The 20,160-nt window shown below is 48.2% G+C and overlaps 1 protein-coding gene across 1 annotated transcript; it reads right to left on the bottom strand.

The window, feature by feature from the left end:
* Positions 1-15,967: 15,967 nt before the first annotated feature.
* LOC123047502 (oxalate--CoA ligase) lies at positions 15,968-18,095 on the bottom strand. Its single transcript, XM_044471073.1, has 2 exons — positions 17,618-18,095; positions 15,968-17,493 (listed from the first exon to the last, which is right to left on the bottom strand). The coding sequence occupies exons 1-2, from the start codon at positions 17,822-17,824 to the stop codon at positions 16,090-16,092; spliced, it is 1,611 nt and encodes a 536-aa protein (XP_044327008.1). The 5' UTR covers positions 17,825-18,095; the 3' UTR covers positions 15,968-16,089.
* Between the last annotated feature and the right edge of the window lie 2,065 nt (positions 18,096-20,160).

Raw genomic sequence — 20,160 nt, 5'->3', positions numbered from 1 at the left:
GCGGTGGTGGAGGCCCCTGCACACCACGCGATTGTATTCGTTCGTCCCCACTCCCCGCCTGTCCACACACTCAACGATCTTGATCTACATCCTTTTTTTATTTTATCTACAAATTTTTTTTTACAACATATCGGTTAGCCTGCCACCCTAAGATCTCCGACGAGCCGACGGTTGCTCTTTCCTTTCGTCCGGCGGCTATTGCTTCGTTCATCCGAAATTGGCTGGCCCAAATATCGTTTTCACGCGACTCATGTGTACCTATTGTGTTATTCAAAACGACCTTGCTATACATACGATCAATTCCCGTCCGACATGTACGATTAGAGAATAATTGTAGATGATCCATATTGTGGGCCATAGCACTTGCAGTCTGGTTGTGTAGCTATCCGACGAAAATTAATCTTACGCAGAGCAGTTTCGTATTCAAAACAAATGTCGTCGTCACTCGCCGGTCCAAACATCCAACCACAAGATGGAGCTACCCCAGGCCCATGGTGACAACAATTCGGGCAACAATAGTCCGTTTTGCCAACGACACCCGCGGAGGCAACCAATGAGGTGAGCGGTGAGACCCGCAACCGAAGATGTCACTACGGACTTCTCCATCGCCGACCCTCAAACCGCCCGCGTATGTCCGGACTGCGTGCTGCATACATGTTTTGCCATCCAACACAGGCATGTATCGGTCCGCCATCCACCCCTGACGCACTTTTTCCCGCAAATTGAAAGCAAAGTGGGGGGCGCTTTGCGAGAGTCCGGATAACAGCCACATAGGACTCCGACACCCCCCCCCCCCTCCCGGTCCCATTCTCTTCCAATCCATGTTGGAAAACGTAGTAGAAAACAATTCGTCCTACGATCACCGAGTAACAATACGAAAATGCATAACGGATTTTGATCAACGATTGTTACCGACTCCGGGAGTGCAGCGGAAGTAGACGAGTCGGTGTAGATCATACATGGAGTCCCTCGAATGTCGACGACGATCCCGCGAACCGCCCATGAACGATCCCTCGAACGGAAGACCGAAAGCACGGCTTCTCTACTTGGTTGCAAGCGTACGGTCTTCACGATCCGGTAACGCTTCGCTGTCCAGACCTAATCGTCGCCGGAGAATTAGAGGGAGGACTTTAGAACCACATGCAGCTTCTAGTTATGAGGATTAGAGGTGGCTAGGCCTCGCTCTAATTAGTCAACCATGACCAACTAGAATGTGCACTAGATCAATTAGAGGAGGCTCCAAAACTTGTGCTAATCAATTAGGCACCAAACACCCACTATATATAGGTTAGAGGAGAGATGGAGGGGCTACCACCAAGGAGGGAAACCCTCCTTGGGGCGTCCAACTAAGGGGAGGAGGAGTAGGACTCCTCCTCTACTCCTATTCGGCCCTTCCTTAGGGAAGGGAGGCACTTTCCCACTTGGGCCTTTTTGGCCTAAGTTTCCTTCCACCTCTTGGACTTATTAGGCTCATTGATATTAAATTGAATATATATAATTTAACATCCCCGGAAACATTTTCCGCCTAATCGTTAATACCCGGTATTACCCGATATTCACCGAAACCCTTCCAGTGAGCCCGAAACGCTTCTGGAACCTCTCGGAACTATTCCGGATATTAATAAAACAATTCCACAAATATATTCCCATCACTCCCATCACACTAGCACTCAGCAGATCGTGATTACCTTAAGCTTGTGACTCCATAGGTTCAGTAAATCATAGACATGAACGAAACCACTTCATTAAATGACCGATAGCGGAACCGTGGACATCCATATCGGTCCTTATGATTACATGTATGATATTCGAGTGAACCTTTGGTTATCATGTGATGTTCCCTTTGCTTCGCGATACTTTACAAAACCCGATGTGCATCATTATCCTCCAGAGTCATCACCATGCTCACTACCGTTGCTTGAGTTACCAGTTTTGTTCTTCTTTCTCGTCGATGTGTTCCGGCATCCCCGTGACGTAGTCACCTGTGTATGGCCAGACGATGATGGATGCCGTCAGACCAAGAGGTCCCTAAGAATATATCACTATCGTCGGAGGAGCAAATCCCACTCTCGAGCTATCCGGTCACTTGTCAATTTTTCCGGTGAACCTGAAAGTTGTCGTTATGATCACCTTGTTACAGATAATATTTGAGCAACCTCAAATCCTACTATATAGTAGGAAGTGACCGAGATACTCTCATGGTCTGAGGAACTAAAACACATGCTAACACTCTGTGTTATAACATGTGATTTTAGACGATATAATCACAAAGTATAACATACAAGAATTGGGTCGATTCAATATGATTGTTCGTCTAACGTCATATCCTCGATGTTGGTTTAGGACTATGGTTATACTTAACTGAAGGAAATATGCCCTAGAGGCAATAATAAAGTTGTTATTTTATATTTCCTTATTCATGATAAATGTTTATTAGTCATGCTAGAATTGTATTAACCGGAAACTTGATACATGTGTGGATACATAGACAAAACATCGTGTCCCTAGTATGCCTCTACTTGACTAGCTCCTTGATCAAAGATGGTTAAGTTTCCTAACCATGGACATGAGTTTTCATTTGATGAACGGGATCAGATCATTAGTGGAATGATGTGATGGACAAGACCCATCCGTTAGCTTAGCATAATGATCATTTATTGCTACTGCTTTCTTCATGTCAAATACATATTCCTCCGACTATGAGATTATGCAACTCCCGGACACCATAGGAATGCCTTATGTGCTATCAAACATCACAACGTAACTGGGTGATTATAAAGATGCTCTACAGGTATCTCCAAAGGTGTTTGCTGGGCCCTCTCGGTAATGCACATCATATGAAGCCTTGCAAGCAGTGTGACTAATGAGTTAGTTGCGGGATGATGCATTACGGGACGAGTAAAGAGAGTTGTCGGTAACGAAATTGAACTAGGTATGAAGATACCGATGATCGAATCTCGGGCAAGTAACATACCGATGACAAAGGGAATAACGTATGTTCACATAGTGGTTCGACCGATAAAGATCTTCGTAGAATATGTGGGAACCAATCTGAGCATCCAGGTTCCGTCGTTGGTTATTAACCGGATAGGTGTCTCGGTGATGTCTACATAGTTCCCGAACCCATAGGGTCCGCACGCTTAACGTTCGATGACGATATGTATTATATGAGTTATGTGTTTTGGTGACCGAAGGTTGTTCGGAGTCCCGGATGAGATCACGGACACGACGATGAGTCTCGAAATGGTCTAGAGGTAAAGATTGATATATTGGAAGGTAGTATTCAGACACCGGAAGGGTTCTGGAGTGTATCAGGTACATTCTAGAGTACTAGAGGGGTTACCGGAACCCTCCGGTGGAAGATATGGGCCATATGGGCCATAGGATGGAGGCACACCAGCCCACAAGGAGTATTGAATGGTCTAGAGGTAAAGATTGATATATTGGAAGGTTGTCTCAAAATAAAATATTGGAAGGTAGTATTCGGAGACCAGAAGGGTTCCGGAGTGTATCGGGTGTTGGAAATATGCCCTAGAGGCAATAATAAAAGGATTATTATTATATTTCTTTGTTCATGATAGTTGTCTTTTATTCATGCTATAATTGTATTATCCGGAAATCGTAATACACGTGTGAATACTTAGACCACAACATGTCCCTAGTGAGCCTCTAGTTGACTAGCTCGTTGATCAACAGATAGTCATGGTTTCCTGACTATGGACATTGGATATCGTTGATAACGGAATCACATCATTAGGAGAATGATGTGATGGACAAGACCCAATCCTAAGCATAGCACAAGATCGTATAGTTTGTTTTGCTAGAGCTTTTCCAATGTCAAGTATCTTTTCCTTAGACCATGAGATCGTGTAACTCCCGGATACCTTAGGAGTGCTTTGGGTGTACCAAACGTCACAATGTAACTGGGTGACTATAAAGGTGCACTACAGGTATCTCCGAAAGTGTCTGTTGGGTTGACACGGATCGAGACTGGGATTTGTCACTCCGTATTACGGAGAGGTATCACCGGGCCCACTCGGTAGTGCATCATCATAATGAGCTCAAAGTGACCAAGTGTCTGGTCACGGGATCATGCATTACGGTACGAGTAAAGTGACTTGCCGGCGATGAGATTGAACGAGGTGTTGGGATACCGATGGTCGAATCTCGGGCAAGTAACATACCGTCTGACAAAGGGAATAGTATACGGGGTTGCTTGAATCCTTGACATCGTGGTTCATCTGATGAGATCATCGAGGAGTATGTGGGAGCCAACATGGGTATCCAGATCCCGCTGTTGGTTATTGACCGGAGAGCCGTCTCGGTCATGTCTGCATGTCTCCCGAACCCGTAGGGTCTACACACTTAAGGTTTGGTGACGCTAGGGTTGTATGAATATGAGTATGCAGCAAACCGAATGTTGCTCGGAGTCCCAGATGAGATCCCGGATGTCACGAGGATTTCCGGAATGGTCCGGAGGTAAAGAATTATATATAGGAAGTGCTGTTTCGGCCATCGGGAAAGTTTCGGGGTCACCCGGTGTTGTACCGGGACCATCGGAAGGGTCCCGGGGGTCCACCGGGTGGGGCCACCTATCCCGGAGGGCTCCGTGGGCTGAGGTGGGAGGGGAACCAGCCCCTAGTGGGATGGTGCGCCCCCCACTTGGGCCCCCCTGCGCTAGGGTTGGAAACCCTAGGGTGGGGGCGCACCACTTGCCTTGGGGGGCACTCCACCCCCCTAGCCGCCGCCCCCTTGGGAGATTCCCATCTCCAGGGCCAGCGCCCCCCTAGGGGGCCTATATAAAGGAGGGGGGAAGGGAGGGCAGCCGCAACCTGAGTCTTGGCGCCTCCCTCCCCCTGCTACACCTCTTCCTCCTCCCGCAGTTGCTTGGTGAAGCCCTGCCGGAGTCCTGCTGCATCCACCACCACGCTGTCGTGCTGCTGGATCTTCACCAACCTCTCCTTCCCCCTTGCTGGATCAAGACGGAGGATACGTCACGCTGACCGTACGTGTGTCGAACGCGGAGGTGCCGTCCGTTCGGCGCTAGGATCTCCGGTGATAGGATCACGACGAGAACGACTACCTCAACCCCGTTCTCTTGAACGCTTCCGCACGCGATCTACAAGGGTATGTAGATGCATATCTCTCTCTCATTGCTAGATGAACTCATAGATGGATCTTGGTGAACGTAGAATTTTTTTATTTTATGCAACGTTCCCCAACAGTGGCATCATGAGCTAGGTCTATGCGTAGTTCTCTATTGCACGAGTAGAACACAAATCTGTTGTGGGCGTAGATCTTGTCAACTTGCTTGCCACTACTAGTCTTTTATTGCTTCAACGGTATTGCGGGATGAAGCGGCCCGGACCGACCTTACACGTACGCTTATGTGAGACAGGTTCCACCGACTGACATGCACTAGTTGCATAAGGTGGCTAGCAGGTGTCTGTCTCTCCTACTTTAGTTGGAGCGGATTCGATGAAAAGGGTCCTTATGAAGGGTAAATAGAAGTTGACAAAACCACGTTGTGGTTATTCGTAGGTAAGAAAGCATTCTTGCTAGAACCCAATTGCAGCCACGTAAAAGATGCAACAACAATTAGAGGACGTCTAACTTGTTTTTGCAGCAATTGTCATGTGATGTGATATGGCCAGAAGTTGTGATGAATGATGAATGATATATTGTGATGTATGAGATCATGTTCTTGTAATAGGAATCACAACTTGCATGTCGATGAGTATGACAACCGGCAGGAGCCATAGGAGTTGTCTTAATTATTGTATGACCTGCATGTCAATGATTTAACGCCATGTAATTACTTTACTTTATTTCTAAACCGTTAGCTATAGTAGTAGATGTAATAGTTGGCGAGCAACTTCATGGAGGCACGATGATGGAGATCATGATGATGGAGATCATGGTGTCATGCCGGTGACGAAGATGGTCATGGAGCCCCGAAGATGGAGATCGAAGGAGCTATATGATATTGACCGTATCATGTCACTACTTTATATAATTGCATGTGATGTTTATTATGTTTTATGCATCTTGTTTACTTAGAACGGCGGTAGTAAATAAGATGATCCTTTATAATAATTTCAAGAAAGTGTTCCCCCTAACTGTGCGCCATTGCTAAAGTTCATCGTTTCGAAGCACCACGTGATGATCGGGTGTGATAGATCCTTACGTTCACATACAACGGGTGTAAGACAGTTTTACACATGCAGAACACTTAGGGTTAACTTGACGAGCCTAGCATGTACAGACATGGCCTCGGAACACAAGAGACCGAAAGGTCGAACATGAGTCGTATGGAAGATACGATCAACATGGAGATGTTCATCGATGATGACTAGTCCGTCTCACGTGATGATCGGACACGGGCTAGTCGACTTGGATCGTGTAACACTTAGATGAATAGAGGGATGTCAAATCTGAGTGGGAGTTCATTAAATAATTTGATTAGATGAACTTAATTATCATGAACTTAGTCTAAAATCTTTGCAAAATATGTCTTGTAGATCAAATGGCCAACGCTCATGTCAACATGAACTTCAACGCGTTCCTAGAGAAAACCAAGCTGAAAGATGATGGCAGCAACTATTCGGACTGGGTCCGGAACCTGAGGATCATCCTCATAGTAGCCAAGAAAGCATATGTCCTAGAAGGACCGCTAGGTGAAGCACCCATCCCAGAGAACCAAGACGTTATGAACGCTTGGCAGTCACGTGCTGATGATTACTCCCTCGTTCAGTGCGGCATGCTTTACAGCTTAGAACCGGGGCTCCAAAAGCGTTTTGAGCAACACGGAGCATATGAGATGTTCGAGGAGCTGAAAATGGTTTTTCAAGCTCATGCCTGGGTCGAGAGATATGAAGTCTCCGACAAGTTCTATAGTTGTAAGATGGAGGAAAACAGTTCTGTCAGTGAGCACATACTCAAAATGTTTGGGTTGCACAACCGCCTCTCCCAGCTGGACATTAACCTCCCGGACGAGGCGGTCATTGACTGAATCCTTCAGTCGCTCCCATCGAGCTACAAGAGCTTTGTGATGAACTACAATATGCAGGGGATGGTAAAGACCATTCCTGAAGTATTTTCAATGCTGAAGTCAGCAGAGGTTGAAATCAAGAAAGAACATCAAGTGTTGATGGTCAATAAGACCACTAAGTTCAAGAAGGGCAAGGGTAAGAAGAACTTCAAGAAGGACGACAAAGATGTTGCCTCGCCCAGTAAGCCAGTTGCCGGGAAGAAGTCAAAGAATGGACCCAAGCCTGAGACTGGGTGCTTTTATTGCAAAGGGAAGGGTCACCGGAAGCGAAATTGCCCCAAATATTTAGCGGACAAGAAGGCCGGCAACACTAAAGGTATATGTGATATACATGTAATTGATGTGTACCTTACCAGTACTCGTAGTAACTCCTGGGTATTTGATACCGGTGCCGTTGCTCACATTTGTAACTCACAGCAGGAGCTGCGGAATAAGTGGAGACTGGCGAAGGACGAGGTGACGATGCACGTCGGGAATGGTTCCAAGGTCGATGTGATCACCGTCGGCACGCTACCTCTACATTTACCCACGGGATTAGTTATGAACCTCAATAATTGTTATTTAGTGCCAAGTTTGAGCATGAACATTGTATCTGGATCTCGTTTAATACGAGATGGCTACTCATTTAAATCCGAGAATAATGGTTGTTCTATTTATATGAGAGATATGTTTTATGGTCATGCCTCGATGGTCAATGGTTTATTCTTAATGAATCTCGAGCGTAATGTTACACATATTCATAGTGTGAATACCAAAAGATGTAAAGTTGATAACGATAGTCCCACATACTTGTGGCACTGCCGCCTTGGTCACATTGGTGTCAAGCGCATGAAGAAGCTCCATGCTGATGGACTTTTAGAGTCTCTCGATTATGAATCATTTGACACATGCGAACCATGCCTCATGGGCAAAATGACCAAGACTCCGTTCTCCGGAACAATGGAGCGAGCAACCAACTTATTGGAAATCATACATACCGATGTGTGCGGTCCAATGAGCGTTGAGGCTCGCGGAGGATATCGTTATGTTCTCACTCTCACTGATAACTTAAGTAGATATGGGTATGTCTACTTGATGAAACACAAGTCTGAGACCTTTGAAAAGTTCAAGGAATTTCAGAATGAAGTAGAGAATCAACGTGACCGAAAGATAAAATTCTTACGATCGGATCGTGGAGGAGAATATTTAAGTCACGAATTTGGTACACACTTAAGAAAATGTGGAATCGTTTCACAACTCACGCCGCCTGGGACACCTCAGCGTAACGGTGTGTCCGAACGTCGTAATCGCACTCTATTGGACATGGTGCGATCTATGATGTCTCTTACCGATTTACCGCTATCATTTTGGGGATGCGCTCTAAAGACAGCTACATTCACTTTAAATAGGGCACCGTCTAATTCCGTTGAGATGACAACGTATGAATTATGGTTTGAGAAGAAACCTAAGCTGTCGTTTCTAAAAGTTTGGGGATGCGATGCTTATGTCAAGAAACTTCAACCTGAAAAGCTCGAACCCAAGTCGGAAAAATGCGTCTTCATAGGATACCCCAAGGAAACCATTGGGTATACCTTCTACCTTAGATCCGAAGGCAAGATCTTTGTTGCCAAGAACGGATCCTTTCTGGAAAAAAAGTTTCTCTCGAAAGGAGTAAGTGGGAGGAAAGTAGAACTCGATGAAGTACTACCTCTTGAACCGGAAAGTAGTGCAGCTCAGGAAAATGTTCCTGTGGTGCCTACACCGACTGGAGAGGAAATTAATGATGATGATCAAGGTACTTCAGATAAAGTTGCTACTGAACTTCGTAGGTCCACGATGACACGTTCCACACCAGAGTGGTATGGCAACCCTGTCCTGGAAATCATGTTGTTAGACAACGGTGAACCTTCGAACTATGAAGAAGCGATGGCGGGACCAGATTCCAACAAATGGCTAGAAGCCATGCAGTCCGAGATAGAATCCATGTATGAAAACAAAGTATGGACTTTTACTGACTTGCTCGATGATCGGCGAGCGATAGAAAACAAATGGATCTTTAAGAAGAAGACGGACACGGATGGTAATGTCACCATCTATAAAGCTCGACTTGTTGCTAAGGGTTATCGACAAGTTCAAGAGGTTGACTACGATGAGACTTTCTCTCCCGTAGCGAAGCTTAAGTCTGTCCGAATCATGTTAGCAATTGCCGCATACTATGATTATGAGATATGGCAGATGGACGTCAAAATGGCATTCCTTAACAGTTATCTTAAGGAAGAGCTGTATATGATGCAGCCAGAAGGTTTTGTCGATCCTAAGAATGCTAACAAAGTATGCAAGCTCCAGCGACTCATTTATGGGCTGGTGCAAGCATCTCGGAGTTGGAACATTCGCTTTGATGAGATGATCAAAGCGTTTGGGTTTATGCAGACTTATGGAGAAGTCTGCGTTTACAAGAAAGTGAGTGGGAGCTCTGTAGCATTTCTCATATTATATGTAGATGACATACTTTTGATGGGAAATGATATAGAATTCTTGGACAGCATTAAGGCCTACTTGAATAAGTGTTTTTCAATGAAGGACCTTGGAGAAGCTGCTTACATATTAGGCATCAAGATCTATAGGGATAGATCGAGACGCCTCATAGGTTTTTCACAAAGCACATACCTTGATAAGATTTTGAAGAAGTTCAAAATGGATCAGTCCAAGAAAGGGTTCTTGCCTGTATTGCAAGGTGTGAGATTGAGCTCGGCTCAATGCCCGACCACGGCAAAAGATAAAGAAGAGATGAGTGTCATCCCCTATGCCTCAGCCATAGGATCTATTATGTATGCCATGCTGTGTACCAGACCTGATGTAAACCTTGCCGTAAGTTTGGTAGGAAGGTACCAAAGTAATCCCGGCAAGGAACACTAGACAGCGGTCAAGAATATCCTGAAGTACCTGAAAAGGACAAAGGACATGTTTCTCGTTTATGGAGGTGACGAAGAGCTCGTCGTAAAGGGTTACGTCGACGCTAGCTTCGACACAGATCTGGATGACTCTAAGTCACAAACCGGATACGTGTATATGTTGAATCGTGGAGCAGTAAGCTGGTGCAGTTGCAAGCAGAGCGTCGTGGCGGGATCTACATGTGAAGCGGAGTACATGGCAGCCTCGGAGGCAGCACATGAAGCAATATGGATGAAGGAGTTCATCACCGACCTAGGAGTCATACCGAATGCGTCGAGTCCAATCACTCTCTTTTGTGACAACACTGGAGCTATTGCCCTTGCCAAGGAGCCCAGGTTTCACAAGAAGACCAGGCACATCAAGCGTCGTTTCAACTCCATCCGTGAAAATGTTCAAGATGGAGACATAGATATTTGCAAAGTACATACGGATCTGAATGTCGCAGATCCGTTGACTAAACCTCTTCCGCGAGCAAAACATGATCAACACCAGAACTCTATGGGTGTTCGATTCATCACAATGTAACTAGATTATTGACTCTAGTGCAAGTGGGAGACTGTTGGAAATATGCCCTAGAGGCAATAATAAAAGGATTATTATTATATTTCTTTGTTCATGATAGTTGTCTTTTATTCATGCTATAATTGTATTATCCGGAAATCGTAATACACGTGTGAATACTTAGACCACAACATGTCCGTAGTGAGCCTCTAGTTGACTAGCTCGTTGATCAACAGATAGTCATGGTTTCCTGACTATGGACATTGGATGTCGTTGATAACGGGATCACATCATTAGGAGAATGATGTGATGGACAAGACCCAATCCTAAGCATAGCACAAGATCGTGTAGTTCGTTTTGCTAGAGCTTTTCCAATGTCAAGTATCTTTTCCTTAGACCATGAGATCATGTAACTCCCGGATACCGTAGGAGTGCTTTGGGTGTACCAAATGTCACAACGTAACTGGGTGACTATAAAGGTGCACTACAGGTATCTCCGAAAGTGTCTGTTGGGTTGACACGGATCGAGACTGGGATTTGTCACTCCGTATTACGGAGAGGTATCACTGGGCCCACTCGGTAGTGCATCATCATAATGAGCTCAAAGTGACCAAGTGTCTGGTCACGGGATCATGCATTACGGTACGAGTAAAGTGATTTGCCGGCAACGAGATTGAACGAGGTGCTGGGATACCGACGATCGAATCTCGGGCAAGCAACATACCGTCTGACAAAGGGAATAGTATATGGGGTTGCTTGAATCCTCGACATCGTGGTTCATCCGATGAGATCATCAAGGAGTATGTGGGAGCCAACATGGGTATCCAGATCCCGCTGTTGGTTATTGACCGGAGAGCCGTCTCGGTCATGTCTGCATGTCTCCCGAACCCGTAGGGTCTACACACTTAAGGTTCGGTGATGCTAGGGTTGTATGAATATGAGTATGCAGCAAACCGAATGTTTCTCGGAGTCCCGGATGAGATCCCGGACGTCACGAGGACTTCCAGAATGGTCCGGAGGTAAAGAATTATATATAGGAAGTGCTGTTTCAGCCATCGGGAAAGTTTCGGGGTCACCCGGTGTTGTACCGGGACCACCGGAAGGGTCCCGGGGGTCCACCGGGTGGGGCCACCTATCCCGGAGGGCTCCGTGGGCTGAGGTGGGAGGGGAACCAGCCCCTAGTGGGCTGGTGCGCCCCCCCCCCCTTGGGCCCCCCCTGCGCCTAGGGTTGGAAACCCTAGGGTGGGGGCGCACCACTTGCCTTGGGGGGCACTCCACCCCCCTGGCCGCCGCCCCCTTGGGAGATTCCCATCTCCAGGGTCGGCGCCCCCCCCCCCAGGGGGCCTATATAAAGGAGGGGGGAGGGAGGGCAGCCGCAACCTGAGTCTTGGCGCCTCCCTCCTCCTGCTACACCTCTTCCTCCTCCCGCAGTTGCTTGGCGAAGCCCTGTCGGAGTCCTGCTGCATCCACCACCAAGCCGTCGTGCTGCTAGATCTTCATCAACCTCTCCTTCCCCCTTGCTGGATCAAGACGGAGGAGACGTCACACTGACCGTACGTGTGTTGAACGGGGAGGTGCCGTCCGTTCGGCGCTAGGATCTCCGGTGATAGGATCACGACGAGAACGACTACCTCAACCCCGTTCTCTTGAATGCTTCCGCACGCAATCTACAAGGGTATGTAGATGCATCTCTCTCTCTCTCTCTCGTTGCTAGATGAACTCATAGATGGATCTTGGTGAACGTAGAATTTTTTTATTTTATGCAACGTTCCCCAACATCGGGTACATTCCGGAGTACCAGAGGGGTTACCGGAACCCCCCTGTGGAAGATATGGGCCATATAGGCCATAGGAGGAAGGCACACCAGCCCACAAGGGGCTGGCGCACCCCCCACCAGGGGGAAACCGAATTCGGCTTTAGGTCTACGAGGGTACGTAGACACACTCTCCACTTCTTGTTGCTATGCATCTTCTAGGTAGATATTGCGTGAGCGTTGGAATTTTTTTGAAATTGCATGCTACGTTTCCCAATTTTAACGATATCCTAAGATCCGGAAAACGTGGTCACCAACAACACTTGAGCTAGTCTTAGAGGCGAGACCGGGAACCTATTGTTACCGTTTATCATTCCATACGTACATATGAGTTTCTCATTGACCTGCATATTTCAGGATCATAGCAGTTATAACATTGAATACAAACTCTTAACTATGAATATGGAAATATAATAATACAATATTATTGCCTCTAGGCATATTTCTAACAGTCTCCCACTTGCACTAGAGTCAATAATCTAGTTAGAACTTTTAACTTTTACACCAATGGCAATCCGGTGTCAGTCCATGCTTTGCTTGTGGTATAGACTTCGTCCTACCGAGACAACTTCAGATCTGTGTGTATTGTTTGCATTTCTATGCATCTATCATGCTTTCACAAGAATGCATAATTTATGTGAAACCGTCTTTGTATATATATATTGAATCACTGGTAGAACCTTTTTATTCCTTAGACTGAGTTATGGAACCACTATTAAGAATAGTGTTCCAATAATACAATCATCTAGAAACCATACCAGGTTCATAAATGAACTTTTGATTCATCACCCTTCATTTTTGCTTCTAAAGCAATAATATACTTAGCTTTTTGTTATAGAATTCACCATATTAACTTTGTTGGACCAATTTCAACTTACTGTGCCACCATAAATCACTATTAATTTGAAATGAAAAAATCACTTGGAGCATAGATGAAGATTTTATCGATGTACTACTGACAACGAGCCTTCATTGATGTAACTCCTTACAACAATCTCTTCATTTTCTCCGTGTGTGAGAAACATGTCGTCAATCTTTAACGGCATTTTCATTGTTGTCCTATGATCAAGAATTTGACCATACAAGTAACTTTTACTTACAACTAACTTGGAGTATTGGAAATATCTGGTTGCCTACATACTATGGAATACAAGAGTGGTTGAAATCATATTTCGCTCATCCGTATTTCAGGATACCGACTCCTTCCATGTGACATGGACAAGAAACTCTTCTTGACATTTTTCATATTAAACTGCTTTAGTATTCAATCGATGTGTATTTTGGCTAAGTCCGATTAGACACTATTACCTCCATAGATCATTATGTCTAGTACCAAGACTATTCATTGCTTAAGTATTTTACTGAATAACTAGTTTCAATAAAGTCTTAATCAGTGTCAAGAAAATAACTTCTAATCAACAATATGTCATGTACATATAGTGTTTAGAAATATTATCATGCTCCCACTTCCTTTCTTGTAAATAAAAGCATTTTCGCTTTACTCGATGAAATCAATTTATTTGACCATTTTACCAGTACGAAGATTCCAACTCTATTATGCTTGGTTCAGATCATTATAAGATCTCTTGAAGTTTGCATACTTACTAGCATCCTCTGGATCGACAAAATTACCTTGCATCGTATCAAATATACAAACTTGGTTCTATTTCCATCTCATGGGAATCATTTTGACATCCATCTGCTTTGTCTTATAATTGAAATATTTAATAATTGCTAGTTTAACCCGAAATGACTTTAAGCATTGCTATGATGAGACAATCTCGTCATAGTCAATTCTTTGATCTTGTCATAAGATATTCGTAACAAGCCAAGCATTATAAAACATTTTTATGTTTTTCAGTTTACAGTTTCATTACTATTCTTTAGACTCTAAGTCTTTCGAAGGGTTCATCAAGTTCTAAGCTTGAATTGTGTGAATGGATACTATTTCGGATTTTGATGGCATATAGCCAATTTCCGGAGTCAGGGCCCATCAACACTTCTCTGTGAATTATAGGTTCATTGTTTGCCCAACAATATTTCGTCTGCATACCACAAAGGCCAGCACGAATTTTCCAACCTATATAGTTCAGCTACAAGTTCGACCGTAGTCTCTATATCTCATGTAGAGGCTTTCATATCAGTCGCGGTGAGAAATTCTAGAAATAGTTCCAGTGTTTCTTTTTCTTTGAGCTGATTATGAAGATTATGCAATCTTGTCGAGTTGCACTGTCCCCACGCTCACTCTTTTGTAGAAGATTATGCAAAGCGCCCTTCTCCCTCTTAGTTTGCATCCACACCCTCCTCCTCTGATACCGTCGTTGTACATCTCCGGCTGCCGCACGTGTATTGCCGGACGTCTGCAACCAGGTACACTCCGCCTCCTTGTCGACAACGTCCATGGCGGATACCACGCCCTGCAGGTGTTCGGTCAAGTGCCATAGAGCTTATTTTCAAACGCCGTGTCGTTTTTCTAGAGTACGAAGGATGGTGGAGTAGTCGGCCAGACCTGTCGTCGACCCGATATTCTGATACGCTGAAGTGTACAGGTGATTTTATTTGCATGGTGAGGAGAATGAGGGCCCTGGTTATTGAGCAAGCAAGCATGCATGGTGTGCCCGCACCTTTCCCTAGCCCGGATCAATGGGACCGAATATCTGAGGGAATTAGTATTTGTTAGTCCAAGGTAAGGAGATGTCGACATTGGCACTGGTCCAGGCACGGCACGGCACCACAAAGAAAGAAGAGGAGGAGATCGAGCACTGTGGGCGAATGGCCACACGTCACGCGCTCTTCCACCCACCCATGAGAGCCACGGCAAACGAAACTAGTCCAGTAAAGGTGACGGAGATCAATCAGCAAATGCAAAAAGGAAGGGACGGGAGCAAGCAACGTAGACGTAGTACGTACGCGATGCCCGTATGCGTAACGTTTGTCCGTTGAGTGTGTGGAGGGAGAGATGGGCGCATCTGGTGAAGGCCCCTGGCGGTCGTATCCGTTCTCGTCCCCGGTTCCCGCTTGCCCAAAACACTGCACGATCTTTCTCCACATTTTTTCCCGTCTCGGCTAGTGCAGAGCAGCAAGCTAGTGGAGTATAGTACTATGAAACAGAGCCCTCATCATTGAGCTATCGCCGAACGTATCAGATGCTATGCCTACCTTTTTGTTTTTAATATATAATCTATGCTCTTATATTATATCAGTTTGTTCACATCTAGATGCTTTTTAAGAATGTCACATAAAAGCTTGCACAAACATATAATGCAGCAGCAAAAATAAAAAAATAGAAAAAAAACCACAAACTGAAGGGACATCAGGTTAAATGAGTGAACATCAGTTTAGATGTGTCCTAAACAGACCCATATTATATGGCGTGACGGAACGGAATCGGATGTTACAGCCAATTAGTATAGTTTTGGTTAGCCGGGCGTGGTAAAAAAAAGGTTAGTGGCCGGCGCCCCCTCACGTGCGGCAGGGTGCCGTTCGGCGATTGACAGGTGGGCTCGCTGTGAATCAGCCCCACATGCTAGTGTCCCTAACGGCGTGTAACGTACGTCAGGGAAGCTGCTTCCCTCACGGGCTCCTCTCCACGGGTGCAGCTTCGTGTCGGGTTCCTTCAGAGAAAAGAATGACGTGGGTGACACGACCATGGTTTGTTCGTCGGCATGCACTGCGGTGAAAAGTGTAATCTTTGCTCAATCAAATCATTATCAATCCCCTGTTTTGTCTATGTCGACGTAAACAAACAGACAAAAGACGACGACGTGATCGATCGACGGACCGACGATCTCTTCTAGGCCTTGGCGGCGGCGGCGGCGGCGGGCACGAAGAAGTGCTGCGCGACGATGCGTCGCTGGATCTTGCCGGTGGCCGTCTTGGGCAGGTCGGCGGCGATGTACACCTTCTTGGGCACCTTGAACGCCGCCAGGTTCTTCCGGCAGAAGGCCACCACCTCCTCCTCCCCCAGCGCCACGCTCGTTCCCTCCCGGGGGATCACCGCGCAGTGGATCTCCTCGCCGTATTTCTCGTCGGGGACGCCGAACGACACCGCCTGCGCCACGTCCGGGTGGCCCAGCAGCACCGAGTCCACCTCGATCGGCGAGATCTTCTCGCCGCCCCGGTTGATGAGCTCCTTGATCCGCCCGACGAGGGAGAGGTACCCCTCGCCGTCCATCACCCCGATGTCCCCCGTGTGGAACCACCCGTGCAGGAACGCCGCCTCGTTCGCGCCGGGGTCGGCCGTCTTGTACCCCGCCGTCACGTTCGGCCCGCGGATGCACACCTCCCCGCGCTCGCCGGCGGGGACCTGGCTGCCGACCTCGTCCAGCACCGCCACCTCCAGCGACCCCGCCGCGCGCCCCACGGACCCCGGCTTGCGCGCCCCGTCCTGCGGCAGCGGGTTGGAGGTCATCATGTGGGAGGCCTCCGTCATGGCGTACGCCTCCAGCACCGGCGCCCCCAACGCCGCCTCCAGCCGCTCCAGGATCACCGGCGCCAGCGACGCGCTGCAGCTGCGCACGAACCGCAGCGCCGGGTACCGCGGCTCCGGCAGCGACGCGTGCCGGTCCAGGATGATCTGGTGGATCGTGGGCACCGCCGTGTACCACGTGGCGCCCGCCGCGAGCATGTCGCCCCAGAACGTGGACGCCGAGAAGCGGCCGGCGGCCGGGAGCGCCACCGACGCGCCGGACGCCAGAGAGGACAGCAGCGCGCACATGAGGCCGTGCACGTGGAACAGCGGCAGTGTCACCACCGTCGCGTCCGTCTCCGCGAACCGGTACACGGCGCGGATGTTCTGGACGGAGGCCGCCAGGTTGCGCTGCGTGAGCGGCACCCCCTTGGGCCGGCTCGTCGTGCCGGAGGTGTGCAGGAACAGGGCCACGTCCGACGGCTCGTTGCCTCCGTCCTGATGGACGGTGCCGTTGTTCTGGGGCGCGGGGTGGTTATCTTGGATGTCCCCGGCAAGGCCGGTGAGGCCGAGCGGCCCTGCTGCGTCGGTGAGCGTGGCGGCGACGGCGTGGGGCAGGCCGAGCTTGGCGGCGGCGGCCTGCGCGGGCGCGTTGCCGTCGGCGCCGGTGACGAGCAGGCGCGCGCCCGAGTCGGAGAGGTAGAACTCGAACTCGTCCTGCGTGTAGGCCGGGTTGAGCGGCGCGGCCACGCCCCGCGCGCGGATCACCGCCAGGAACACCACCACCAGCTGCACGCACATCAATCATCAATCAACACACGAATTGAGAAACAGAGCCGCCTGAGACGACGATCCATCCATTGACGGATGGTTTTGTTCATATATAGGCGGTTATTAATCAAGAATCGGTTACCTCGACGGTGTTGGGGAAGCAGAGCGCGACGGTCTGGCCGGGGCGGAGCCCGTGGGCGCCGGCGGCGAGGCGCGCGGCGGCGGCGTCGACGAGGGCGTCGAGCGCGGCGTGCGTGAGGTCGATCTTGCCGTGGACGGCGATGGCGCGGCGGTCGGGGAAGGCGGCGGCGGCGGCCTTGAGGAGGGAGGTGAGCGTGAGGGCCTCCATGGATGATGGATCCGGCTTAGCGATGATGCGTGGAGTGCGCCAATGTGTTGCGTTGGTTTCCTTTCTCTTCTGACTGGCTGGTGTCGTCCGATGGTGCCGGTTTATAAACGGAGCAAGAGCCACGGAGGCGGTTTCGCTTTTGGTTCGCCTCGTCAGCTCGCCGGCGGCTGGTGGACGCCGGTCCGGGGCCCGCCGGGAGATTCGCGGCGGTTGTTAATCTGCGATGGGGACTCGTCTTCTTCCTCTTGGCAGGGCAGCAACCCAAATCAAATCGAAACTTTGTTACTAGCTGCTGGATCATGTACTTAAAACGGAAGGATCATAGGAAGTCTCTTGTGGCCTACTACAACTTTGGTCTTTGGGGTAACGTAACGGAATCGGGGACGTGTGAAAAACAGAAAAATTCGTCTTCTGGTAGTAAACGTATGGCCGCGATTTGAGACGTGGCGGTGCCGATGACGTGTGTTTGTTGACGTGTTACGAGTTTTCTATCGCGTGTATATTTATCTATCGCGTGACGGCCGCGTTGCAGAGTGATGGTAGCTCTCTTTGGACCTTCCAGAAGGCAAGTGACTCACTTACAGGACGTACGGCGACCACCTGTCGTCGTGTTATGATTATGATTATGATTATGATGAAGAAGAAGAAGATACGGTGCTGCGTAATTTAAGCAACCAGCATGGAGATGTCGGCTTGACGTAGGTATCACCTGATCCTTACTCATGGCAACATAATACTACTACCATGTCCATGTTTAACAAATCATCTTGCTTAGTCATGGTTTGCCAAAAACAAATATGTGCAAAAACGTGTACGCAGGTGTCGACGTCGACCAGCAGCTCATCCGAGGCCGGAAGGACATTGCCTTCCCTGCGCGCGGTGGGCCAGGTCTGCTGCCTGCTGCCGACCACCTCGGCTCGGCTCGGCAAATATACTTATACGGCTATCTGTCCCTTGCATTTCACTTTATCTCATGCTTGATGACTGTGATCGCGGGGCAAGCAAGTGAACACATGTCCACCTCAGCCCAGCTCCATTTGTTAACTCCAATTGTCCCCCAACTTTGGCCGGAATCGGGTGTTACCAACTCACTAGCATAGTTGAGGACGACGGGGGAAGCACTGGCTACCTTTTCTATGCTTTAACTCTTTATAAACAGTCCCTCAATACCTAACTCCTTAAACTTCAAGAGTTAAAAGTCTCTGTATCTAACCATTTTCTATAATTTAATAACAGTCCCTCAATACCAGAGCCTGCTATTTTTTGTCAATTTTTATTTATTTCAGAACTATGTCACGACCTGCCGATTGCATTCACACACAGAACTGAACCAGCCCGAATGAGAGTTTTAATGCGTCTTTTAGTTTTGAGGGTCGGGCATCGACTACCGAAGCCCATCTGTTAGCCAAGTTTGCTATGTCGTTGAATCGGGGGCGCCATGTATGATGGTTAGCCAACCCTACGATTTAAATTGTATTCTCTTACGGTGAACTTTGATCAATAAAGCTTGGTTCTTCTAAAGAAACTCGGACGGAGATCTCAAGCTGACTTTTTTGGAAGTTAATTTTTAGAGGAAGATTAGAGACGCTCTTAACTAGTGATGGGATACTCAATATGGACCAAAGGCTCGTGTACAAACATAGCTAGGTGCACACTATGTGGAGCTCGATCGACCAGGGGCCCGGTGGCGTGCGTCCGTCCAAGTCCGGAATGGATCCATGCAGATAAAGACGCGGCCGGTCCGGGTGCCGACTACCCATTTTGGCAAGGTGTTGCCGACCATATCCTTGCTCGGCCGCAGGTGCGTTCGGGACAGGCTGCTCGTGGGCACAATGACGAGGGCTTTCTTCCGTATGACAAATTGACAATTGCTACTACTTGAACTGGCGGGTATCGGGGATGTGAGTGTGACGACGAATACGATGGCGTGGCCTCCACCAGATGCGCCTGCGCCCATACATGCCCAACCGATGGACCGATCCAGAGCGCGGGCGTGCCGTCAGGGAAGATGGTGATCACGAGTTCACGACGACGGCACATGAGATCACATCGGGAGGAGGGACGGTGCAAGCAACAGATTACGTCCGCGGAAGCCATTGCGCCGTCACATCCGTCGACCTAGATCACCTTCGGTTTAGTTTGCGGTCGCTCTCGGTGGAAGAGCGCGGGCGTGACGTGGCAAGTCATTCTCCTCGTCCATTGTAGTCTGTGGACCAGCGGCGATGTAGACATTTCCTGAGTACAGTACCCTGGACTAACAAATAATGTCAGGGCATTATTCGGTTCCAGTCCGGGTTAAGACCACATTCGGGCACCCGAAACCCGTATCAAATTGC

This window comes from Triticum aestivum, chromosome 2B (genome assembly GCF_018294505.1).
Source record: "Triticum aestivum cultivar Chinese Spring chromosome 2B, IWGSC CS RefSeq v2.1, whole genome shotgun sequence".
Classification (NCBI taxonomy): domain Eukaryota; kingdom Viridiplantae; phylum Streptophyta; class Magnoliopsida; order Poales; family Poaceae; genus Triticum; species Triticum aestivum.
Note: the sequence above shows the minus strand (reverse complement) of the source record. Positions and strands in the feature narration are given on the sequence as shown.

What these genes read in the sequence shown, in the direction of transcription:
- LOC123047502 (XM_044471073.1), bottom strand. Translation starts at nt 17,824, where the DNA reads ATGGAGGCCCTCACGCTCACCTCCCTCCTCAAGGCCGCCGCCGCCGCC. An exon ending in GCTTCCCCAACACCGTCGAG is followed by an intron (nt 17,494 to 17,617) that starts GTAACCGATTCT and finishes ATGTGCGTGCAG; the next exon opens with CTGGTGGTGGTGTTCCTGGC.